At 41.8% G+C, this 19789-nt stretch overlaps 1 protein-coding gene and 1 pseudogene across 1 annotated transcript; one reads left to right on the forward strand and one right to left on the reverse strand.

The window, feature by feature from the left end:
• On the forward strand, window positions 1–10641 carry TTLL1B (Tubulin tyrosine ligase-like 1B). Its single transcript, XM_071667898.1, has 9 exons — window positions 1–134; window positions 1070–1135; window positions 2061–2185; window positions 2857–2991; window positions 3640–3793; window positions 4947–5097; window positions 5466–5696; window positions 6695–6804; window positions 7423–10641. Exons 1-9 carry the CDS (start codon window positions 22–24, stop codon window positions 7565–7567), a joined length of 1230 nt encoding a protein of 409 aa, XP_071523999.1. The 5' UTR covers window positions 1–21; the 3' UTR covers window positions 7568–10641.
• A 151-nt stretch (window positions 10642–10792) lies between these two features.
• Window positions 10793–18091, reverse strand: LOC139752061 (glutathione peroxidase-like; annotated as a pseudogene).
• Window positions 18092–19789: the final 1698 nt, after the last annotated feature.

Below are 19789 nucleotides of genomic sequence, written 5' to 3' on the forward strand. Positions count from 1 at the left end.
CAGTATACGGGATCCAGCATCATGACAGCCCGAATAGCATACTGTACAGATATGGAGAAATCCGTACTCACTAACAATTTTGAAAAACGAGGCTGGATTCAAGTTAGTCCAGATGATGAGTGGAATTTTTACTGGTGAGATGAAATGTGAATTCTCAGTATATGGTTAATTTCAAGGAAGGATAACGAATATTTGATAATATCAGTCAAGTGGACCACATGAAATATCTAGTTAATTTTATGTTTCACAAGTAAAAAAAAATAGATGGTATTATTCCAGGACTGTAAACAGGATATAAGCCTCAGATGGCTTTCAGTATATGGTTAATTTCAAGGTAGGATAAAGAATATTTGATAATATCAGTCAAATGGAACACATGAAATAATTAGTTGATTTTGTTTCACAAGTAAAAGAAAATAAAATGGCATTATTCCAGGACTGTAAACAGGATATAAGCCTCAAATGCGTTGGCAGGTCCTAAAAGTGACATGGAACAAATATCAATTTTAATTACCTGCCATGGTACAAAAGCAGCAGTAGAATTTAGGCAAATTTATCAGATGTCGAGATTTTACTTTAGGCAATTATATCCTCTTCATTTTTTTTTTCCACGAGCTCTCAGGTACAGATTCAGTTTGATCCGTATACGTTTATTCCAACAATATGCATTGTCGTATATTTTCTGTGGAACATGCGGTTTGATTCAGTTGCCATGGCCTAGTCTGATTTGAGCATATAAAAAGGGTGTTACCTGAAAGAAGAGCATTTAAGTTACCAATGCTATTGCTTCTTGAAAAAGAAAATATTTCAGTTTCTTATAGATTAGTAAACATAGAAATGTGATAGCTTTAAGAATATGTTTGATTTTGTTGTAATCTACGGATGATGGAGAAAAGGGTTTGTCGTATCGATATGTAAATTAGATACATCATGTTTGACAGTGTTGTTTATTTATTGTAAACGGTCACGTGGGTCACCATACTTCATAATGCATATCGCAGTTAACTAAATGTATCACATGTATGTTTTATGGTTGAAGATTTATGTGTTGTCCTGTTGTACATTACAGGGCCGGGGCGCAAACCTGCCGTTCACTCTTCAGCGTCGACAGTGGATACCGTATGAACGACAACCAGTAAGCTCTCTCTCTCTCTCTCTCTCTCTCTCTCTCTCTCTCTCTCTCTCTCTCTCTCTCTCTCTCTCTCTTACACCCGTTTCATACCGAAAGCAGTGAATATAGAATTTTTTCTGTAACGCAAGGCAGGAAATAGCGAATGATATATATATATATATATATATATATATATATATATATATATATATATATATATATATATATATATATATATATATTATCCCTGGGGATAGGGGAGAAAGAATACTTCCCACGTATTCCCTGCGTGTCGTAGAAGGCGACTAAAAGGGGAGGGAGCGGGGTGCTGGAAATCCTCCCCTCTCATTATTTTTTTTTTTAATTTTCCAAAAGAAGGAACAGAGAAGGGGCCAGGTGAGGATATTCCCTCAAAGGCCCAGTTCTCTGTTCTTAACGCTACCTCGCTAACGCGGGAAATGGCGAATAGTTTGAAAAAAAGATATATATATATATATATATATATATATATATATATATATATATATATATATATATATATATATATATATATATATATATGCAGATAAACCACAAAAGAACACGTGATTCAGGAATTTGCTGGTAGTTAGAAGGAAAATGAAACAGGAAGATCCTCTGATCGTGTTTCATTTTCCTTGTGACTACCGCAAAGAAAATTAAATATTGTTAGCGTGTTACATATGTAATACTAGGCAATTATGATGATAAAATAACAAGGTTGTCAGATGGTCGAATTCAAATTTTTTAGTTGTCTGCCATTTCTTTGTTTTGTATTATCAATTAATTCCTTACGTAATGTACCTCAGACGGGCAACACAAGTGTAAAACTCTCTCCCCGTAAACACACAGTAATCTCTACTAATCTCAATTTACCCAGGTTCTCTGACTTCATTGCCATGAGACTCGTTATTTCTTCCCCTCCCCCTAGGATGATCAACCACTTCCCGACCCACTACGAGCTAACGAGGAAAGACCTGTTGGTGAAGAACATCAAGCGCTACCGGCGAGAGCTGGAGAGGGAGGGATCCCAGCTGGCTTCCAGGGACGCCACAGGTAAAGCTCCAGTCAGTCACTGACCTCACGGATGGACTTCCTGTCAGTCAGGGAAATATATATGACAGAACGTTACCGGACTCCGCCTGTGTGAAGGTACACCACGAGTGAAAAGTTATCTTTTGAGAGGCTGTATCACTGGGCGTACAGTACAGTTTCATCAAAGAACTTCTCATTCTTAAGGAGTCCATTATTCCATTGCCACTGGATTTAGCGCAGCCTTGGGACTATAGGAGCTCATGGAAAGAGGGCCTAGGTAACACCAGGACCCTTTCTTAGAAAGAGGTCCTGGGTAGCATCAGGATCTCTCTCTGAGAATGTATTCATGTATCAATGTATCCGTGTTGTCCGTACTTATTCACCGGTGGGACACTATATATACACGTATCAACCCCAAGCATGACACATATTTACATGCATTCAACCACCAGGACATCACCCATCACAAGGACACTGTATCTACGTGTATCCACCCCAGGAACAACACACCCAGACGTAATTATCCACTAGGATGATACGTCAGTAGTCATGTAAGTAGGTAATGGGACGGTATTTTCAACATATGTCAAGGACGATATATCCACGCTTATCCAACCAGCAGGTTTATGTATCATGTGTCCACCCTTTAATAAGTATGACGTATCCACCTAGCGGGTTTATGTATCCACTAGGGCGGTATATCCATCTGGACTTCCTGCCAACAACCTTCATGCTGCCCGCCGACTACAATCTCTTCGTGGAGGAGTTCAGACGCAATCCCAACACCACCTGGATCCTCAAACCGGCCAGCCGGTCCCAGGGCGTGGGTAAGTACCAGCTGCGGAGTGTCGTGGTGTTGATTAAGACTGGAACCCTATTGTTTTGTGGGGAAGTACGTGGTGGAGACTAAACCAAGTAGGAGTATGTTGTGAGAGGGTACATGGTCTAGAAGGTAATAGTGGGGACAGTATAAGGGCCAAATGGTAGGAGCGAGTAGAGTATGTGGGCCAGTTGGTAGTAGAGATGATGGCATAATCTTTGACCTAAGGGTCGTAAGGTAGTGACATGAAGGGTTGTCCATCTTGCTTAAAGTGCGTGAATGTTCAGGGATCATGACAAACATCATAGTCATGAGGCCTTAAAACATAGCTAGACAAATGGTTCTCCTGTGGCATGACGCGGCTGTGCGAGTGTTGCAACCAATAACCTACTTAAAGAGTTCTCGAGTACACAGGCTTGTGTTCATTAATGCATATTCTGTGACTAAACTTGTGTGTTTGATTAAATAAATTTTCAGAATATGTACTTATTTACTTAATGTCTTTTCATGGTTAACTCATGTGCTTGATGACATCATGTATGCTTTGATAATGCATAATTGATTTACTTGAGCGATGAAATGAATGCGATTTATGGCCAGGGTTTTCGTGATACGTTGGAAAAAGAAATTTGATAGAATTTTCTATTTCGCTCAGGGATTTTCCTGGTGAACAAGTTGGCGCAGATCAAGAAGTGGTCTCGGGACACCAAGAGTTCCTTTAACCCAGCTCTCGTCAAGGACACGTACGTCATCTCTCGGTACATAGAGAACCCTCTACTTATTGGCGGGAAAAAGTTTGACTTAAGAATGTGAGTGATCAGTCAACTATTCTCTTTGCACCCCGGCTTCTCCCTCGATCCGGTAGTATGCACGGAAAGCCTCCTCCAAGCCACCACAGCAGTCATGGCACTTTACTACCCAAACACCAGACACGATGTCCCTCCCTCACTTTCCTCTCGCCTTCGATCGCCTTACATATGTATTCCAACTCTCCTAACCTATATTCTTTTCTTAACTAGTTTCTTCCACATTCGTTCTCTTATTACTTTAACTTCTGATTCCTATAACGCAGTTCTTTCCTACCTATTTTTCTCTTACCTCGTAGTCTCACAATTCCACTTTCAAACTTCACATCCGTTCATCAAAAATCCACCCCAGGTGCCTGCATTCTCTCTACATGTTCTGCAGTTAAAACTCCAGTTTTTATAACATTCACTCTTGCTCGTCGTGCCATCCGGAACAAACCTTTACCCGTATCATGGATAACTGTACTTTCTTTAAAGCTGTAGCAGTTGGCATACTCTTCAGATTTCCTCCTTTTATCTTGATTTGAAGACCACTGTACTTCCTCAGAGTAATAACCATAATTTTGGACTCTTTATCTCCCCAACTTTTTTCTTGCCTATGATATTTCATAATACGTTTTCTTTCAGACAGGTACATGCTGTCACTTATCTGTTTTTATGTATGTAAAACACTAGAAATTCTTCAGTTGTATGAATTACATTTGCCGATTTCATTATCACTGCGTCACCCTCGTTCAACAACGACTTCCACGTCCTTCCAGCGGTGTTCTTGTAACTTATATTTCTATTGATTTATAAGTCTTCCTTATAATGTAATATTACTCAATCATGTTTTGAATAGGATGATTCACGTTGTAAGGGACGGCAAAAGATAACCATCTGTATCAACATTTATCTGATTCTGAATATGAAAAAAGATTTATAGAAGTAATGGAGCAAAGGAAAATTCGGAGACAAAGGCCAGTGCTCTCAGTCACTTTTTAACTCCATATTTACAGAGCACTTCATGAACGTTTATTAGAATCGGGTTATGGACATGTGCTTTGTAATTGCCATACTTTTTAGTTTAGTATGATTGATTTTATTCTAATATTCGCTCCTAAACAGTGCATGTCCTAAAATTTAAGTGATTTTTTTTTTTTTTTTGCTTACGTAGGTACGTGCTCGTGACGTCATATCGGCCGTTGAAGGCTTTCATGTACAGGCAAGGATTCTGTCGGTTCTGCACGGTGCGGTATGACACGTCGGGCCAGGAGCTGGACAACATGTTCGTCCACCTCACCAACGTTTCAATACAGAAGCACGGGGTGAGCCGCACATGTCTCGTGTCCTGCCCTGGTGTTAAATATACTTTTTTATTCTCTTAATCACAACTGTACGACCCTGGAACACAGTGACAAATTATCATACGCAAAGGTCGTAATATCATACTTGCTAGTCGTACAGTCATGCTATGTTTTACCTTCGTGCATAAGAGGCATGAGGATATTATTTTGCAGTTACCATGTAAGCAAAAAAAGATTCCTAAATCTTACAGCTCCCAGCCTTTAACATCTCTTGTCTCTGATCCATGGGAGCATTAAAAGACAATTTACTTTATTTCGTAGCAGCAAACGTCTTGAATCAAACAAACTCGGCTCTGATGGTGATGACACTGTAATTCTCTCCCCTGCAGGAGGAGTACAACAGTGTGCACGGCGGCAAATGGCCTGTTCGGACCCTCCGCCTATACCTGGAGGGAACTCGGGGCAAGACGCGAACAGACAAGCTCTTCGCTGACATCACCTGGTTAGTGGTGCACTCCCTGAGGGCCGTGGCACCCATCATGGCCTCAGACAGGCACTGTTTCGAGTGCTACGGCTACGACATCATCATCGACGACCAGCTCAAGCCCTGGATGATCGAGGTACGAAGGAGGTGATTAAGCGAAGACTGTGGTATTGAGAGTACATATCAATACCAGAACAACTCTGGTATTGATATGTTCCCTGGTATTGATATGTTCCCTTTTTTTCTATTACCATTTTAAATCAACGGTATGGTCCTCGCATAATCAAAGGCCTGAATTCTTTTTTTACCTGTTACTTTTCTTGTATAAACATTTCTGACACTGACATAAGCCTTTCAGATATGTTAGTGAGTTTATCATTAGAGATGATCTGACATACAGGCAACAAATCCCTCCTTAGTAGTCATCATCATCTCTCCCAGTTGAAGACATCTTTCTAACATCAAACCCCCACCTGCAGACCAACATATCCCTCTAAAACAGTAACTGACTTTCACTTACAACTCAACACATCTCTCAAGCATTCCTGAACCTTGATTTTAAGGTTGAGACGTCCCTGGGGCCACTGGCTCTGTGAACACCTCCCAAAAGTCACTAACATTCTGGTTAACATCCACGTATGACCATTGATCTAGCTGACACGTCCCAAGACCCAGTGACCTGGTTAACACCACAGCCGCTGAACTGGTTAACACGTCCTAAGAACCAGTGACCTTGTTTACACGTCCAACGAGCTAACTACTTGAATTATTTCTATACAGCCGCCAACCAATTTATCACCTCCCTAAAGCCACTGACTTCACCCACACCCTGACGCCCCCAACAGTAAATAACTTTCATAAACAGGATAACGACCCCCACACTCCATCCTACTGTCTCTTACCATTAATGACTCGCGCATGAGTGCAAATGCCTTCCATTGAATCTCCAGTAGTCATTGACTTTCACCTGCAAGTTGACCCTGTCTTTCACCTTTACATGAGGACTTACTACTCAGAAGTTACTGTACATTCACCTAAGGGCAAGCACCTCCACCATTGACTAACCTTAACCGATGGGCTCTACCCGCCCTCCAATCCCTGGCTCCAGTAATTGCTAAGGTCGGCCTCCTACAGGTGAACGCCTCTCCTTCCATGACCTCGACGACAGCCAACGACAGGATCATGAAGTACAAGCTGGTGGACGATATCATCAATATCGTCCTGCCGCCCGACGGCATCCCCAAGTAGGTGGGCCTTGGCTGCCGGGAAATGTATCATTCCTCATCCCTTTTTCGCCCCAGCTTCCTTATCCGTCATCCTTTCTTCAACCCACTTTCTTCATCTTTAATCTTACTCATTTTCCAAAGTATTTTCCTCCACCCTCCCTCATTTTCCAAACTATTTTCCTCCACCTCCCTCATTTCCCTTACCCGTCAGTTTTCTTCCCCCTTCACTCCCTCTCCTTTCTCCTAAGCAATGTTTGCCCTCTATCCCCGCTGGTTTATTTGTTTTTTCGAACTTCTCTTTTCTTTCTATGTCTTAATTCCTAATGAAATGATGTTTCCTTTGACTAAGACATTTACTGTAGCTAATTCTGTATCTTTAATTTAGATTTCAGTAGGAATTTACATCTAAAAGAATCCTTATCTATAATTAATATCTAAACTCTGTACTTCCATTATTCATTGCTCAATGCATGTCACCACTAATGAGAAATACTTGATATCAAATACCCTAATTTGCAACACGTATGTGTAACTTATCAAATTATTGATACCAGTGGTTGTCACCTGCCTCACAATTTGTTCCTAATCATCCATATGTTTTCTTTACACCACTTTCATGATCTCCCCCTCCCACAGCGTGCACTGGAACAAGGTGCCACCGACCGAAAAGTACGGCGACTTTGAGCTGCTCTTGGACGAGGAACTGTACCAGAACAGCGACCACTCCGCCGCCCACCGCGGCAAGCACCCAGACAGGCACTCCGCTCCGAGGTGGAAATAGCCCGCGGTGAAGAAGTGTGTGAGGCCGACCTCCACACTTCCTCGAATCCAGACGGACAATTCATCCCTGCCCGGGGGAAGCGGTGTGAAGCAATCTGCAGGAAACCAGACAGCCGGTCAAACAGTCCTCTCACAGATGGAGGTAGCCTATGGGGAAGAGGTAACCCAGAATAAACCCAGATCTTCCACGTACACCGACAAAAATACCACTTTAAACTGGAAGTAAACCTTGGGGGTAAAAGTGAAAACCTGGAGCTGTGAACCTAATTATAAAAGAATATTACATGATTTTTCTAGAGATATTACTGGACATACAGAGAAAAATCGTCATATTACGATACCAAAAACTAAGACTATTCGTCAACAGAATTGCTCAGTAAACTGTGTGTAAAAGAGAGCCAGATCCAAGTCATTCTCAAAATGTAAAAGAAGTTAATAAGCACTGCAGGTCTATTAAGTGTCGTCCCTGCAGTTGCAGTATCCATCAGTGACGTGATCTTGGTCTTTCTTATACTTTAAACTGCTTATAGTTTATATCACATCTGCTCGTGGCTGTTAACTGTACTACGCCACACGATAATTGCTTTCACGTCAGAAGTCGCTTAGAACTAGAAGTGCTGGCAAATTCGAGCCCTTCGAGCTTCTGTCTTGGAAGGCTGCCACACCCTTACTCTACCGCCATGGCATTCCTCCCTGGCCACCACATCCTCGCTCAACACCACAACTCCCATTTCACTAGGCTCTTTCCCTTTGGCCACCACATCATCCCTCACCATATCCACTTCATTCCTAGACACCAGACCCTGAACGGCGGATGACATTGTTCAGTGGTAAAATATATCACCCCGCCCCGCCATGTTCCTTCTCCTTACCTTCCTTATTGCTGCCACAGACTTCCCTCTCAACAGTAGAATATTCCCCCGAAAATATTCCACTCCAGCAGTCAGCAATTTATATCCTGCCCAAGAAGGGGGATGAATTATTGCTAGTTTTACATAGTGGTTAGTCATCGTGCGCCTTTCATTTTTATTATAGTGCAGCCTAGAGATGGTCGTTTCGTCCATGCCAACATCCACTGTGTGCAAAGCGATATCTTGGTGCTCCTAAGCACTGAGACGTAGTACTTTGATGCAAGAGAATCCCCCCCCCCTCCCCCCACTTTTTCTGACAACAGTGTAGTATGAACGGCGTAGAAAGTGGCGAATACAAAGATAAAAAGTTTTATGATAAATTCAGAGGGGCTCATGGTTTTGTAGATAGCTTGTGGAGGACGTAGGGTATACACAAAGAGCGTGATTGATAAAGGACTGAAAAATTTTGAGTGGATGCTAGGACCTTTGATGGCACGTAGATGGAAAGGATTCTGTAACCGGTGTCTTATGTTGTATGCGATGGAAATATTTCTAGACACGGTTAAGAGGATTAAGGAGTAGATTCATAAAGATCTCTGATGAAAGCAGATGGATTTAATCAAGTGATACAGGCAAGCGGATAATGTTCTTAATAAAGGTGGAAAGAACCTTGTGATAAACGTAGGTTTATGAGATGAGAATAACTAGTGGATTGTGTAGTGTACGCATATGGCTGAAGATGAATTACAGACCTGTGAAAAACACATAGGTGTAACCTTGTTATGGCCTATGAATACAGCTCATGTATAGTCCTCTGATGAAAGCAGATGGATACAAACATGAATGAAGTCGAAAAGAGCCATGTGATACATGCTGGCCGTTAGAACGTAGGAAAACAATATATTACGCTTAGAACTTTTTTCTGCGTGCATTGATAAAATTTTATAAACTTTCCATAATATCATATCTGCATGTGCTGTAGTAATATTTCTTTTTTTTCTGTGATAGTGGCACCCCTGGCGGAGTAGTGGGGAAACTGGTAACCGTTTATCTCAGTGGGTACTGACTGCGCACGCTTCGAAATACAGTACCTGCTAATGCTCGCGTATTTAGACTTGCATAAGTAAGTGATAATGCTTTATCTCTTTGTAAATGTGGTGAAAGTAGCAATCGTTGTTAGCGCTTTGATGAGATTGTAAAACAGTAAATTCTTGAAGGTGAGTAGAACATAATCAGGGTTGCTGACAGATGTGTAGCTGGTTGTCATTTAAAAACAAGAGAAAAAAGTTTGAGTGAAGAATTAGTTTATGTTTTTTACTGCTTACTGTAGCATGAAAGGGAAAGAACTTTCTTAGAAAGGAAATACTAGTTAATTTCAGGAAATTTAACCACAGTTTGGAAGTATTGTCAATTAGTTTCGTATATTAGCTTTCAGGAGGAAATTAATATTATTAAGTGTAGCTTGAGTTTTACTGCATGGGAGACTTGATTTACATATAGGTAAGTGTAAAATTAGTGTTTTTAACTCTTCAATGATACGTAATGAGGAACTGATAAAGTACGACCCACGTTTGTGTTGTGTGAGACTTTCGGGTAGTTAATAATGTAGACGTGACTTTACTATCCTTGATATTTTTAGTAGTCATTCTGTAACCGCCTAGCTTATAGGGCTATGATAGAGTCAAGAGAGCATTGGAAATGTGAGTTTAACTGAAATTTTATTAACTCGTTTTTCCCGGGTTGTCGATCCATCAGTGAAGTAGACTTATGGGTATCTTCACTGGCGTGCACAGAGGAGAGATTAGGTGAGTTCAAGTGCCTTTTCTTGTTGTAAAAGTATTTCATTCGTACGCTTTATCTGAATGAGTCCTGTCCTCTTAATTTGTTTCGCACTATACTGGATGTCTTTTGAGATTTATGACGTTGTAAGTATTCGTATCAATGCTATTACGTCCCTGGTCACCGACATCCCATCTCTGTGGTCGACATCAACTTTCCTCACATTCACCTCGACGTTGTTTTTACAAAATACGCCAGGAGCGTCCACCGTGACGCCTGTAGTGAAAAAGAAATACCTCACTGCATGTCATCTCGCAGAGAGAGTGGGACGATTGACAAGGCTCCGTGCTGGGTATAGACGTAGCGTATCTAGCGACAATCACTGCATGTTCCATGGCTAGAATTAGATTTACTTTTGCTTGTCCTATACCGCTAGTGAAAGACAGATACCCCGAAGAATAAATTATTTTATATATTTTCTTGTTTGTTCTGTCAGCATCCTTGTACCAACATGATTAAACCAGATTGCGAACGAAAATATGTCTAGGGATATACTGTATAAGTTTTCAATTTAGGGTAGATAAAAGATATTAATGTATGGATCTAAATGCATTTATTAGAGCGAGGATCCCAGAGGTTGCGGTAATTGCCAGAAGCCAAGACCTTTAACCTAACCTAACCAAAAGGAGCCAACCTGGGTCCGGTTGAATGAGCTGAAGACCGAACCCAGGGTTGTGCTCTATTCTCCAGCGTTGCCCACCCTCTGGTTTGCGGCAACACCTTCATCAAGTTAGATTTGGTGAGGTCGTGTCCACTGGCAACCCACGGGACAAATAAGGCAAGGCAGACGAGGAAAGTTTATATATTAATGGAATGCAAAGCACTTTGACTTCTTATCGACTTATTAGAGACTGGCGAGACGTAGGCATAAACATGTGGTTACTTGTAGGGAATATCTAATGGTCCCTAGGCATCCTGTAGCAAGAGGAATGTAATGTCATTCTTGATGTCCTCTATGCTGGTGCGGGGGTCGTAGCGCATGTAGGGCTTTCCGTTCTTCGTGATGAGAAACTTCTCCCAGTTCCAGCGGACGTCATTGTTCCGAAGAGGACTGTAGAAGAGATAGTCCGGGTCCGCGAAGGTCTGGCGAGTTGGGGGACAATATGCCTGTTAAAGAAAGAAAAAAATGTAGTTAAATGGCCTTAGGCAGACAGCGCACAGCCCACCCAGCTGTTCATCCTTCCTATGGGTGGTTGATGTGTGGGTACCAACTTCGGCTGGGATAACACACCACAAGTGTGACGGTCTTATCTAGCCGACAACGCGTAACTCTGCTCGAGTTAACGTAGGAGTGTCCATCATTGGCAGGCCAGTGAGCCTACCAAGAGATGGTACTATATGATGATAACATCAAACAGTTATACGATGGGGAATACCCATGGCGGAAAAGTTACTGAGCTTGGGTACAATATTTTGTAGGAAAGTGATTCATATTTTTAGAACACTGGTGAATATGATGGCCTTTAGGAGCAAACCTGACGTGTCAGGTTGAAGCTGATTTTCTCAGAAAGGAATTTACGCATATTTCAAAAGTATTAAAAGAAACAGACGAGCATAAGAACCTGATCTCTGACAGTGATATTCAATTTTTGCCAAAGCGTCAAAAGAGTAAAGGTATATGGTACGAGGGCGAATACATTGGTACTAGTAAGAAATTTAGTTTTTAAGAAGTATTTGATAGCCCGATGGGTAAAAGTGGTAACGTGAAAATGGAATATGCTTATTAATGTTAAGACATTGTCAATGTTCTGGAAAGTATTTAATGCGTGGGTGTTTTAATTTCTAAGAAAGGAGAGTAAATAATTATGCGGCAAGAGATAACATTATCTGTTAAGACTGACATAGCGCTATTTATATGATTATTAGTATTCAAGAAAGGGAAAATATTGGGAATGAATTTATGGTTTATTTCAGAAAAGGTATGACCAATGTCGAGAGAGTTTCTGCGTTCCGAAGATGACCAGAATCGATGTGAAGCAACAGTTGTTTGGCCGTGACTGAATCTCAGTAACAGTGGGTCCTCTATCTGCTCAGCCTCCAACCTCCTGTCTCCTTTGTTTCTGCGAATGGTGACGAGTACACAATGCGGTTTGTTGAATTAGGAGTTTTTTCTTTACGAAGAAAACTTCTGACCCAAGTAATTTTTTATTTTCTACTTCTTGTATGATTAACGCGTTTCACAGGTAGAATAATGGCTAGCTTTACCTTAATATGTAATTTCCCTCCCCTGCCTCTCTCTTCATCCCCCTCCCCACCCCCCAAGCCTAGATGGCAACTACACTTTCTCATTATTTTCCTCTCGTAGCGTCTCCCCTTTTATTTCACCTTACCTTGAGGTAGGCATAGAGAGGATGTTCATTCTCGCCGTTCACGTCAATCTTCTTGAACATGGTGAAGTTGGGCACGAAACCGCTCCCGGGGCGAACGTACTTGATGCCGTTGTGCAGCTCCTCCCCGTTGGCCGCCGGCTCTTGCTGTTGGGGTGAGAGTAATGTTTGAGGTCCGAAAGCTGCAGACAATCGACAAATAGGAAGTCGACTCAATATACTCGACAAGTTACGACCCATGGTCAATACATTTTTCAACTCAGGTCTGTAGCTATGCATTAATGTAAGGAAACAAGTCACCTGTATGATAAGTATCAATCCGTACTCTCTGCATGTGTAGCCAGCGTATTATGAATGTTAATTTGAATGTATGTAAAAAAATATCTCATAAATTATGTATACGGAAGAAAGCATTGCATCATCATGTGGCCACAACCACTCGCTATGAATCCTTGAAGGAAACTTTACACCTCATAACACACACCTCATAACACACATAAGAATGGCTTGAAAGCAAGAGTTGTAGAAGAAATTAAAATTTCACGTGTTGTTAGAGAAAGATTGTTCAACTATGGCCACACTGCTTACGGTGATTTAATTACTAACAAAATTATATTACCTGTAAGTAATGATTACACACACACACACACACACACACACACACACACACACACACACACACACAAGGACTTAACGAAGGGTAAGTGGCTAACATCACTGACCATGATTCACGCACGGGCCCACCTGGGTTTGTCCCGCACGAGCCCGCCCGGGTTCGAATCCCGGGCGCGATATTCGGGCCATAGCCTCGGGGCTAGTGGGTAAATGGGTACCTGGCATAGGCTTGAATGTGTGTGTGTATATACACATGAGAACAAAGACATGGTACACAAACAAGGATATGACACGGGGCAACACAAGTGTAACACCCTTCCCATAACATACAAAGTGACCCAGTAGTTTCAGAGTGACATTTTGTTGTGACGATGGACGCTAGTAGACAAATGATGACGGACAAGGTGTGATAAAAAGCTCGCATGACCTTTGGTCAGGTGAGCTAAAAAAAAAAAAAGAGAAGCAAGTGTCGGCCTCGGCGAAGTTCTCGACCAGTCGCAGTATGTAAGTAGTGGTGTCATGTGACGCCCGGGTTGCCATGAGCCATTATCTTATTGAGGCGCATCATGGGTACTTCCCGTATGCGTTCTAACGTCTTGTTTGCGCCTTTATCACCTGTCCCCCCCACCCCCCCAAGGCGGAGGACGGTCCCTACACGAGTGATATAATGGATTAAAATGATAAAGACGACGACTTTACATCTGGAGTCGTTATGGGTATTGTCGTAATGGAACGACGGTTAAGGCCTGGGTACGACCATCACACCCCACCCTTGGTAACCAGAGTGGCGGATGAACCTTGTTGAGTGACGTCAGAGCTGGAGGTCATGATGGGTCTGTTACTGCGCGGGGCAGAGTTGGTGGTTTGTACCGACCGTAATATGACGTTTTAGAATTATTTGTATAACAGATTTGTAGTCAGCTGCTAAAGACTGCAAGATATATAACCGTAAGTGTTACTTTCTTCACACACACACACACACACACAACACACACACACACACACCGCGGGCCTCCATAGTGTAGTGGTCAGCGTTAATGATTGAGTTAGAATAAACCGGCCTGCGTTTGAATCCAAGGCGCGGAAGTCGGCCCACACGCAACCCAGGTGTTCATTCTTTCCTTACGACTTGCATGAGTGTGTATGTACACAAATAGGAGTATAGGCATGGTGAGATGATCAAAATTAAGAGACGTGGCAACTCGATGTAAAACTTCTCCATCACAAACACACACACACACATACACAAACACACACACACACAAACACACACACACACACACATATTATATATATATATAACTTTGAATCCGAGGATAAGAGAGCCATAAGACTATGGTTCGACCCGCCCCTGACACCAGCGAGCGAGGACCTCCCTCCCTACCGCTCACCTTCCCAAACTGGTTGCAGGGGAACGCCAGGACCACCACGTTGTTGTACGACTCCTGTAGCTCATTCAGTTGGTGATACTGGGAAGTGAGGCCTCAGTAGGTGGCTACGTTGACGATCAGCACCACCTGCGGGTGAAAAAAAAAAAAAGGCTTTGAGAGAATCAGGTATTTTGAGTAGTGGTGCACATGAGCATCAGAACACTGCGTTAACAGTAAGAAGGACAAGTTTAGAGAAATCACAAGAAAGTTAACATTATAAGGCATCGATCTTTACCTCCTATACAGCATATCGAACACGCATAACGAACTCGTAACTAGTTATTGTGTATAGCGGGGAGTTTATGGAGAGGAAAATGACAAAGATAGAAAGTAAGCTAGTACGGATATGTATATATATATATATATATATATATATATATATATATATATATATATATATATATATATATAGCGTAGGGTTAATGAGGTGGAAAATGACAACTTATCGAAAAGAGGAGGAGAGTTGTTAAGCAAGGACAGTAAGAGCCATATTTCTTAACAGGTGTTTGAGAGTAATAGATGATCATAAGTGTTACTGTACTTGCAGATGTTCGTGCAGATGGTAGCACAAAGAGCTCAGGAAGACCTTAAGTGTGGGGTGAACAAACAGCTCAGCGACTGGGAGTTAAACAAAGACGAGATGTTTGATATACACTTGGTTCGTGAGGCAGTTGTTGGTGAGTGATGTCATACAGCTAGCCTTGCGTTTTTTTACGAGATTACCAAACTAATGCTAAACACATGTGACCTCGGCTTCTACCAAGGTCGTGGCCCACCCTGCTCCAGGGTTGAGTAAGTGAGTGAAACTCGCCGGGGGAAACAGACGGTAAGGGTTGAAATATAAGAATAGACCATTTTTGGGATTCTTCCTCCCGACCCTAAGGTGTTTATTATGTAGTTTGGAGCCATTTTGAACACTGATTGAGACAAGTAACTCTTCTCTTGATGTTCTCCTTGTGCTTCAGCAGGAGATTGGTTCAAATGGAACGTTCACTTATTCTATGTTACATCAATGTGGTTGATATTTGTAGAACCAAGAAATCTATTCATTGTTTTTCAGACCATGTGTGTGCAAAGGTAGCTGTCGACCAGTCGAAAGATGGGATTTGTGACAAGCTGAGTTTCACGTTCAGTCGTCTGCTATTTTTCATACTACGCTGCTGCATGCCTATATAGAAAATGGCGTAACAAAATTTACCCCATAAGTAGTAAAAACGCTCAGGACACTTCGCTGCATAATAATTACCCAAGGCAACGGATGGAGTTGAAGATAATCTCATGACTGCATACTGAGTAAGTGTTTAAGAATATATGTGCTTTACTTCGTTTGGTGCTTAACTCATCCCAAATCTGTACATCCAATTACAATGCATCCTTTCCATTTTGGAGGTCATGCTTAAAAATAATGGGGGTTATATTTTTTTTCACATCAAGATGGAATTGTGCATAGGTAATTTTGAGTCAGTTTTCAAGTTTAAGGACTGCAGGGAATATATAAAGAAATGCACCCCATATGTTTTATTATTGTTATTATTACTCATTATTATTATTATTATTATTATTATTATTATTATTATTATTATTATTATCATCATCATCATCATAATTCTGGACGCCAAACGGCTTTACGTCTGAAAGTTGAATTAGAATACCATACTCGAACTGGGCCTCGAAGAGACCCCTGAAACACTCGCTTCCTTCCACATTGACTTGAGAGGCCCTAACTCTTAAGATTTTCAAGGCTTTACTATCTAGCTGCTTGAGGATTCATAGGACGGTACATCTAGGTTTCTGTAGACAGTGGCTCGAGGCGTCGCATAACCGTGTCACGATGGTTCACGATAGGGTGATTCAAGGCTTCACAGGAGAGGGATTCGAGGATTCAGGAAACAGTGAGTTTTACCTTGCGGTCAGGTCCCCGTCCGCATTCATAGGGCAAGCCAAGATGTAAGGTGGGGCTTTGGGCTCAGCAAACGAACAACTCTGCCCGGAAGGATATACAGGTAGCCCAAAGATAGAATTACAGTGAAATTAATGACAGATACAGAACGTTATCTTTATAATCTTTTTTTATTTTATCATCTAAAACTGGGATGTGTTACTTGAATGGAAGAAAAACTCGGCAGACGTTCTCACCGACCTTTGCAAAGTATTTTGGAAACGAGTCACAAGGTCGAACATGCCAATGGGAGTTTTAGCGGCTCCATTCAATTATGCCTGAGACTTACCTTGCCGGTGTAGTCAGCGAGGGAGACGTTCTTGCGCTCGAACAGATCCAGCTCCTCGAAGTCGTAGATGGTGCGTCCATTGGTCGGGTGGTGGAAGCACGCCCGTGACGCCATAGGGTCCTGGGCAGCCACGCCCATGGCTGCTAGGGACACCAGCCCCGCCCACAACATTCTGAACAGCAGACAAAAGGTTTCTGTCGTCCATGTATAAGTACAATAATTTGATAACACGATGTGAAAGCATAGGTGTTTCAGGCATTACGTAATCTGTTGTCATGTCCACAAATGAAGTCTGAGGATTTGGTTCGTTGGCAAATGGCCTATGGAAGGTTTACCGGTCGAACAGCTTACCTGTGAGGCCATTATGTGATTCGTAGATTTCATTTAACTCGGTTGTGATTGTCCTTTTTTCTCACAGGTGTCATCTAATTCCTGTCAGTGGGATACGTCTTCAACACGTGTTGAATAAATCTACCTACAGCGAAGAGCGTCATACAGGTAAATGGTTCTCATGCATTTTCTTGTGGCCATCACGCATACTTTCAGTAATGGTTAAGTGCCTTACTGTTTGCCTCTGCCTCATAAACCGTATCCCGCTATAAATCAGGTTTGTTTATTCAGTCATCCATCGATACTTCAGTCCACAAATTCATACACTCTTTCATCTCTAACATATCCTGCTCCTTAACTCCATCCCCCGCCTTTCCCACCCTCCGCTGACCACAGTGAGCGTCTGTCGCACATCTCATGCCAGTGAGAATATGATGATATGTTGTAATGGAAATGTACCCTGAATGCTGTTAACTGAACAACTTATATTGATGTCGTAACTCTTAATGTTCTCGGTCCTCGCCTCACCAGTATTCTTACACCCTATTCTCATTTAAGTAGGCTTGCTTTCGGTCATCTGGACTCTCGTAATAATTCTATTTCTGTAGATCCACGTTTCATTGTCATCCACAGCAAGAAGTTGAAACCAGTAAGTGGATTTACCAGTAAATCGCTAGTATAGCACCATAAACGTTATATCATCTGGATTCCGTTACTATATACAGTTACCAAAGGGATGTAGAGATAGTACCTGGGAAGTCTGAGGTGCACGTCCCGCCCGTCCGCAGGCTGGGTGACGACTGCGTTCAGATGTCGGTCCAGCTGGAGGGCGACAGTGTCAGTGATTAGTTTAAGTGACCTTGATGAACAGGCACCTGGACAGTGAGTATCTCAGCCGAGGGATGTGAGTCAATCCGGCCACCCTCGGCAGTTCAGGAATTTAGCTGATGCATAGCGAGATGTAAGACACTGTGAGACTGGCAAGCTTCTCTTTCCAGTACACAGATATAATAGGTGCTACATATTGTGTTAGTTGGATATTGTGTTTAAGAAGTTATCAAATTACCCAGAGAGCAGTGGCAGAAGGTTTACATTTTTTCTTTCCCACGTCGTGAGAGTAACGAAGACTAGTCGAATTTACAGTGCACAATAGCTCCTTTTACGTAAAATCTGTACATACAGGGTACCCTGTCGAGGTTCCTTCAGTTCCCCAATCTATGTCTACTGATCGTATTCCTAGTCCGCTAGCGTCAGTGAATAGCTCAAAAACGAAGCCTATGTGAAGGAAAACCCCATAATCTCTTTATTTGGGCTCCTGAGACTCTTGAGGTTGCTTTACAGTCGAGAGCAGGGAATGATGGAATCCTTTAGAATGAGTCCATTTTTTCCCTGCTTCTGATTGGATCGCAGCCACAGGATCTCCACACAAAAGGGATCCTGGAGCCTATAGAAATGATAAAAAAAAAAAAAAGATACGAAGAAGGAATGCAGGTAGTAGCAGAGCATTGAATCCCTTTCGGGTCGTTCATGATAGTGGGAATGATCAGAATCATGTTATTGCGATAGCGATGAAAAGAAGACAGATGACTTTAGCAGAAATACCATTAAACTAAATGCTCTGTAATTATTATATTTTCTTTAACTTTTTATGCTGCTATATGCCAGAGATTAGAGAATATACCGCCAAACAGTGTTTTTTATTGTGTGATAATTTCGATGTTTTGCTTTTCTCCGTATACTCAGATTAGCAAGAATAAGTGGGCTGCAACAGATACAAAAAATGAAGCCATTTTGAAAGTTCCCGAGGGTGGGATTGAGTTAGAGGGCGTTGGTGAATACTGATCATGAAGCCTCAGAGGTATGATTGGGTGATGGGGAGACTGAAACACCTAACCTAACCTAGTCAATCAGATCACCTACATAGGTTAGCGAAAAGTTACCCATGGTGAGGAATTCTCGTTGATTGACAAATAGTTTTAAAGTCTCATATATATATATATATATATATATATATATATATATATATATATATATATATATATATATATATATATATATATATATACATATATATAACCTTTTTTAACGAGTCGGTCTTATGGTAACGAGAATAACATAATGGCAGAGCGCGTGCATGGTCCTCATCGACGTCCGGCCTTATCATCTTTTATCAGTAATGCTCTGGTGTCATTTGACAATGCGGCAAGCCTGCGTGTTATGGAAGGTGTTCGAGTGGCACCCCTCCTCTAAACAAACTTATCAAACCTGTTCCTAGTGCCAGACAAATTGAGACCTCTTTATATTCGCTGAATAGATCATGCGCTCGAACGGTCGGAAACTTTTGGAAGTGACACTAGCGAGTAATGATTCAAAAACAGGCGTCGTAGAGGAGTATAAAAACTTTTCAACAACTGCATGGGTTCTAACCCTGCAATATGTGGTTGTTAATGTCTCAAAGAGGAGGTGAGATACGTGAACCTGACACTTCAAATGTGTCCTGTTGATAAATGAAGACAGCTGTTGAAATGTGGCTCACCTCTTGGAGTATACAAGTGTGTATCCTGGCTATCCTTGTAGCTGTACCGAGGGTACTTGTAAATTCT

The sequence above is a fragment of the Panulirus ornatus genome, chromosome 12 (assembly GCF_036320965.1).
Source record: "Panulirus ornatus isolate Po-2019 chromosome 12, ASM3632096v1, whole genome shotgun sequence".
Classification (NCBI taxonomy): Eukaryota; Metazoa; Arthropoda; class Malacostraca; order Decapoda; family Palinuridae; genus Panulirus; species Panulirus ornatus.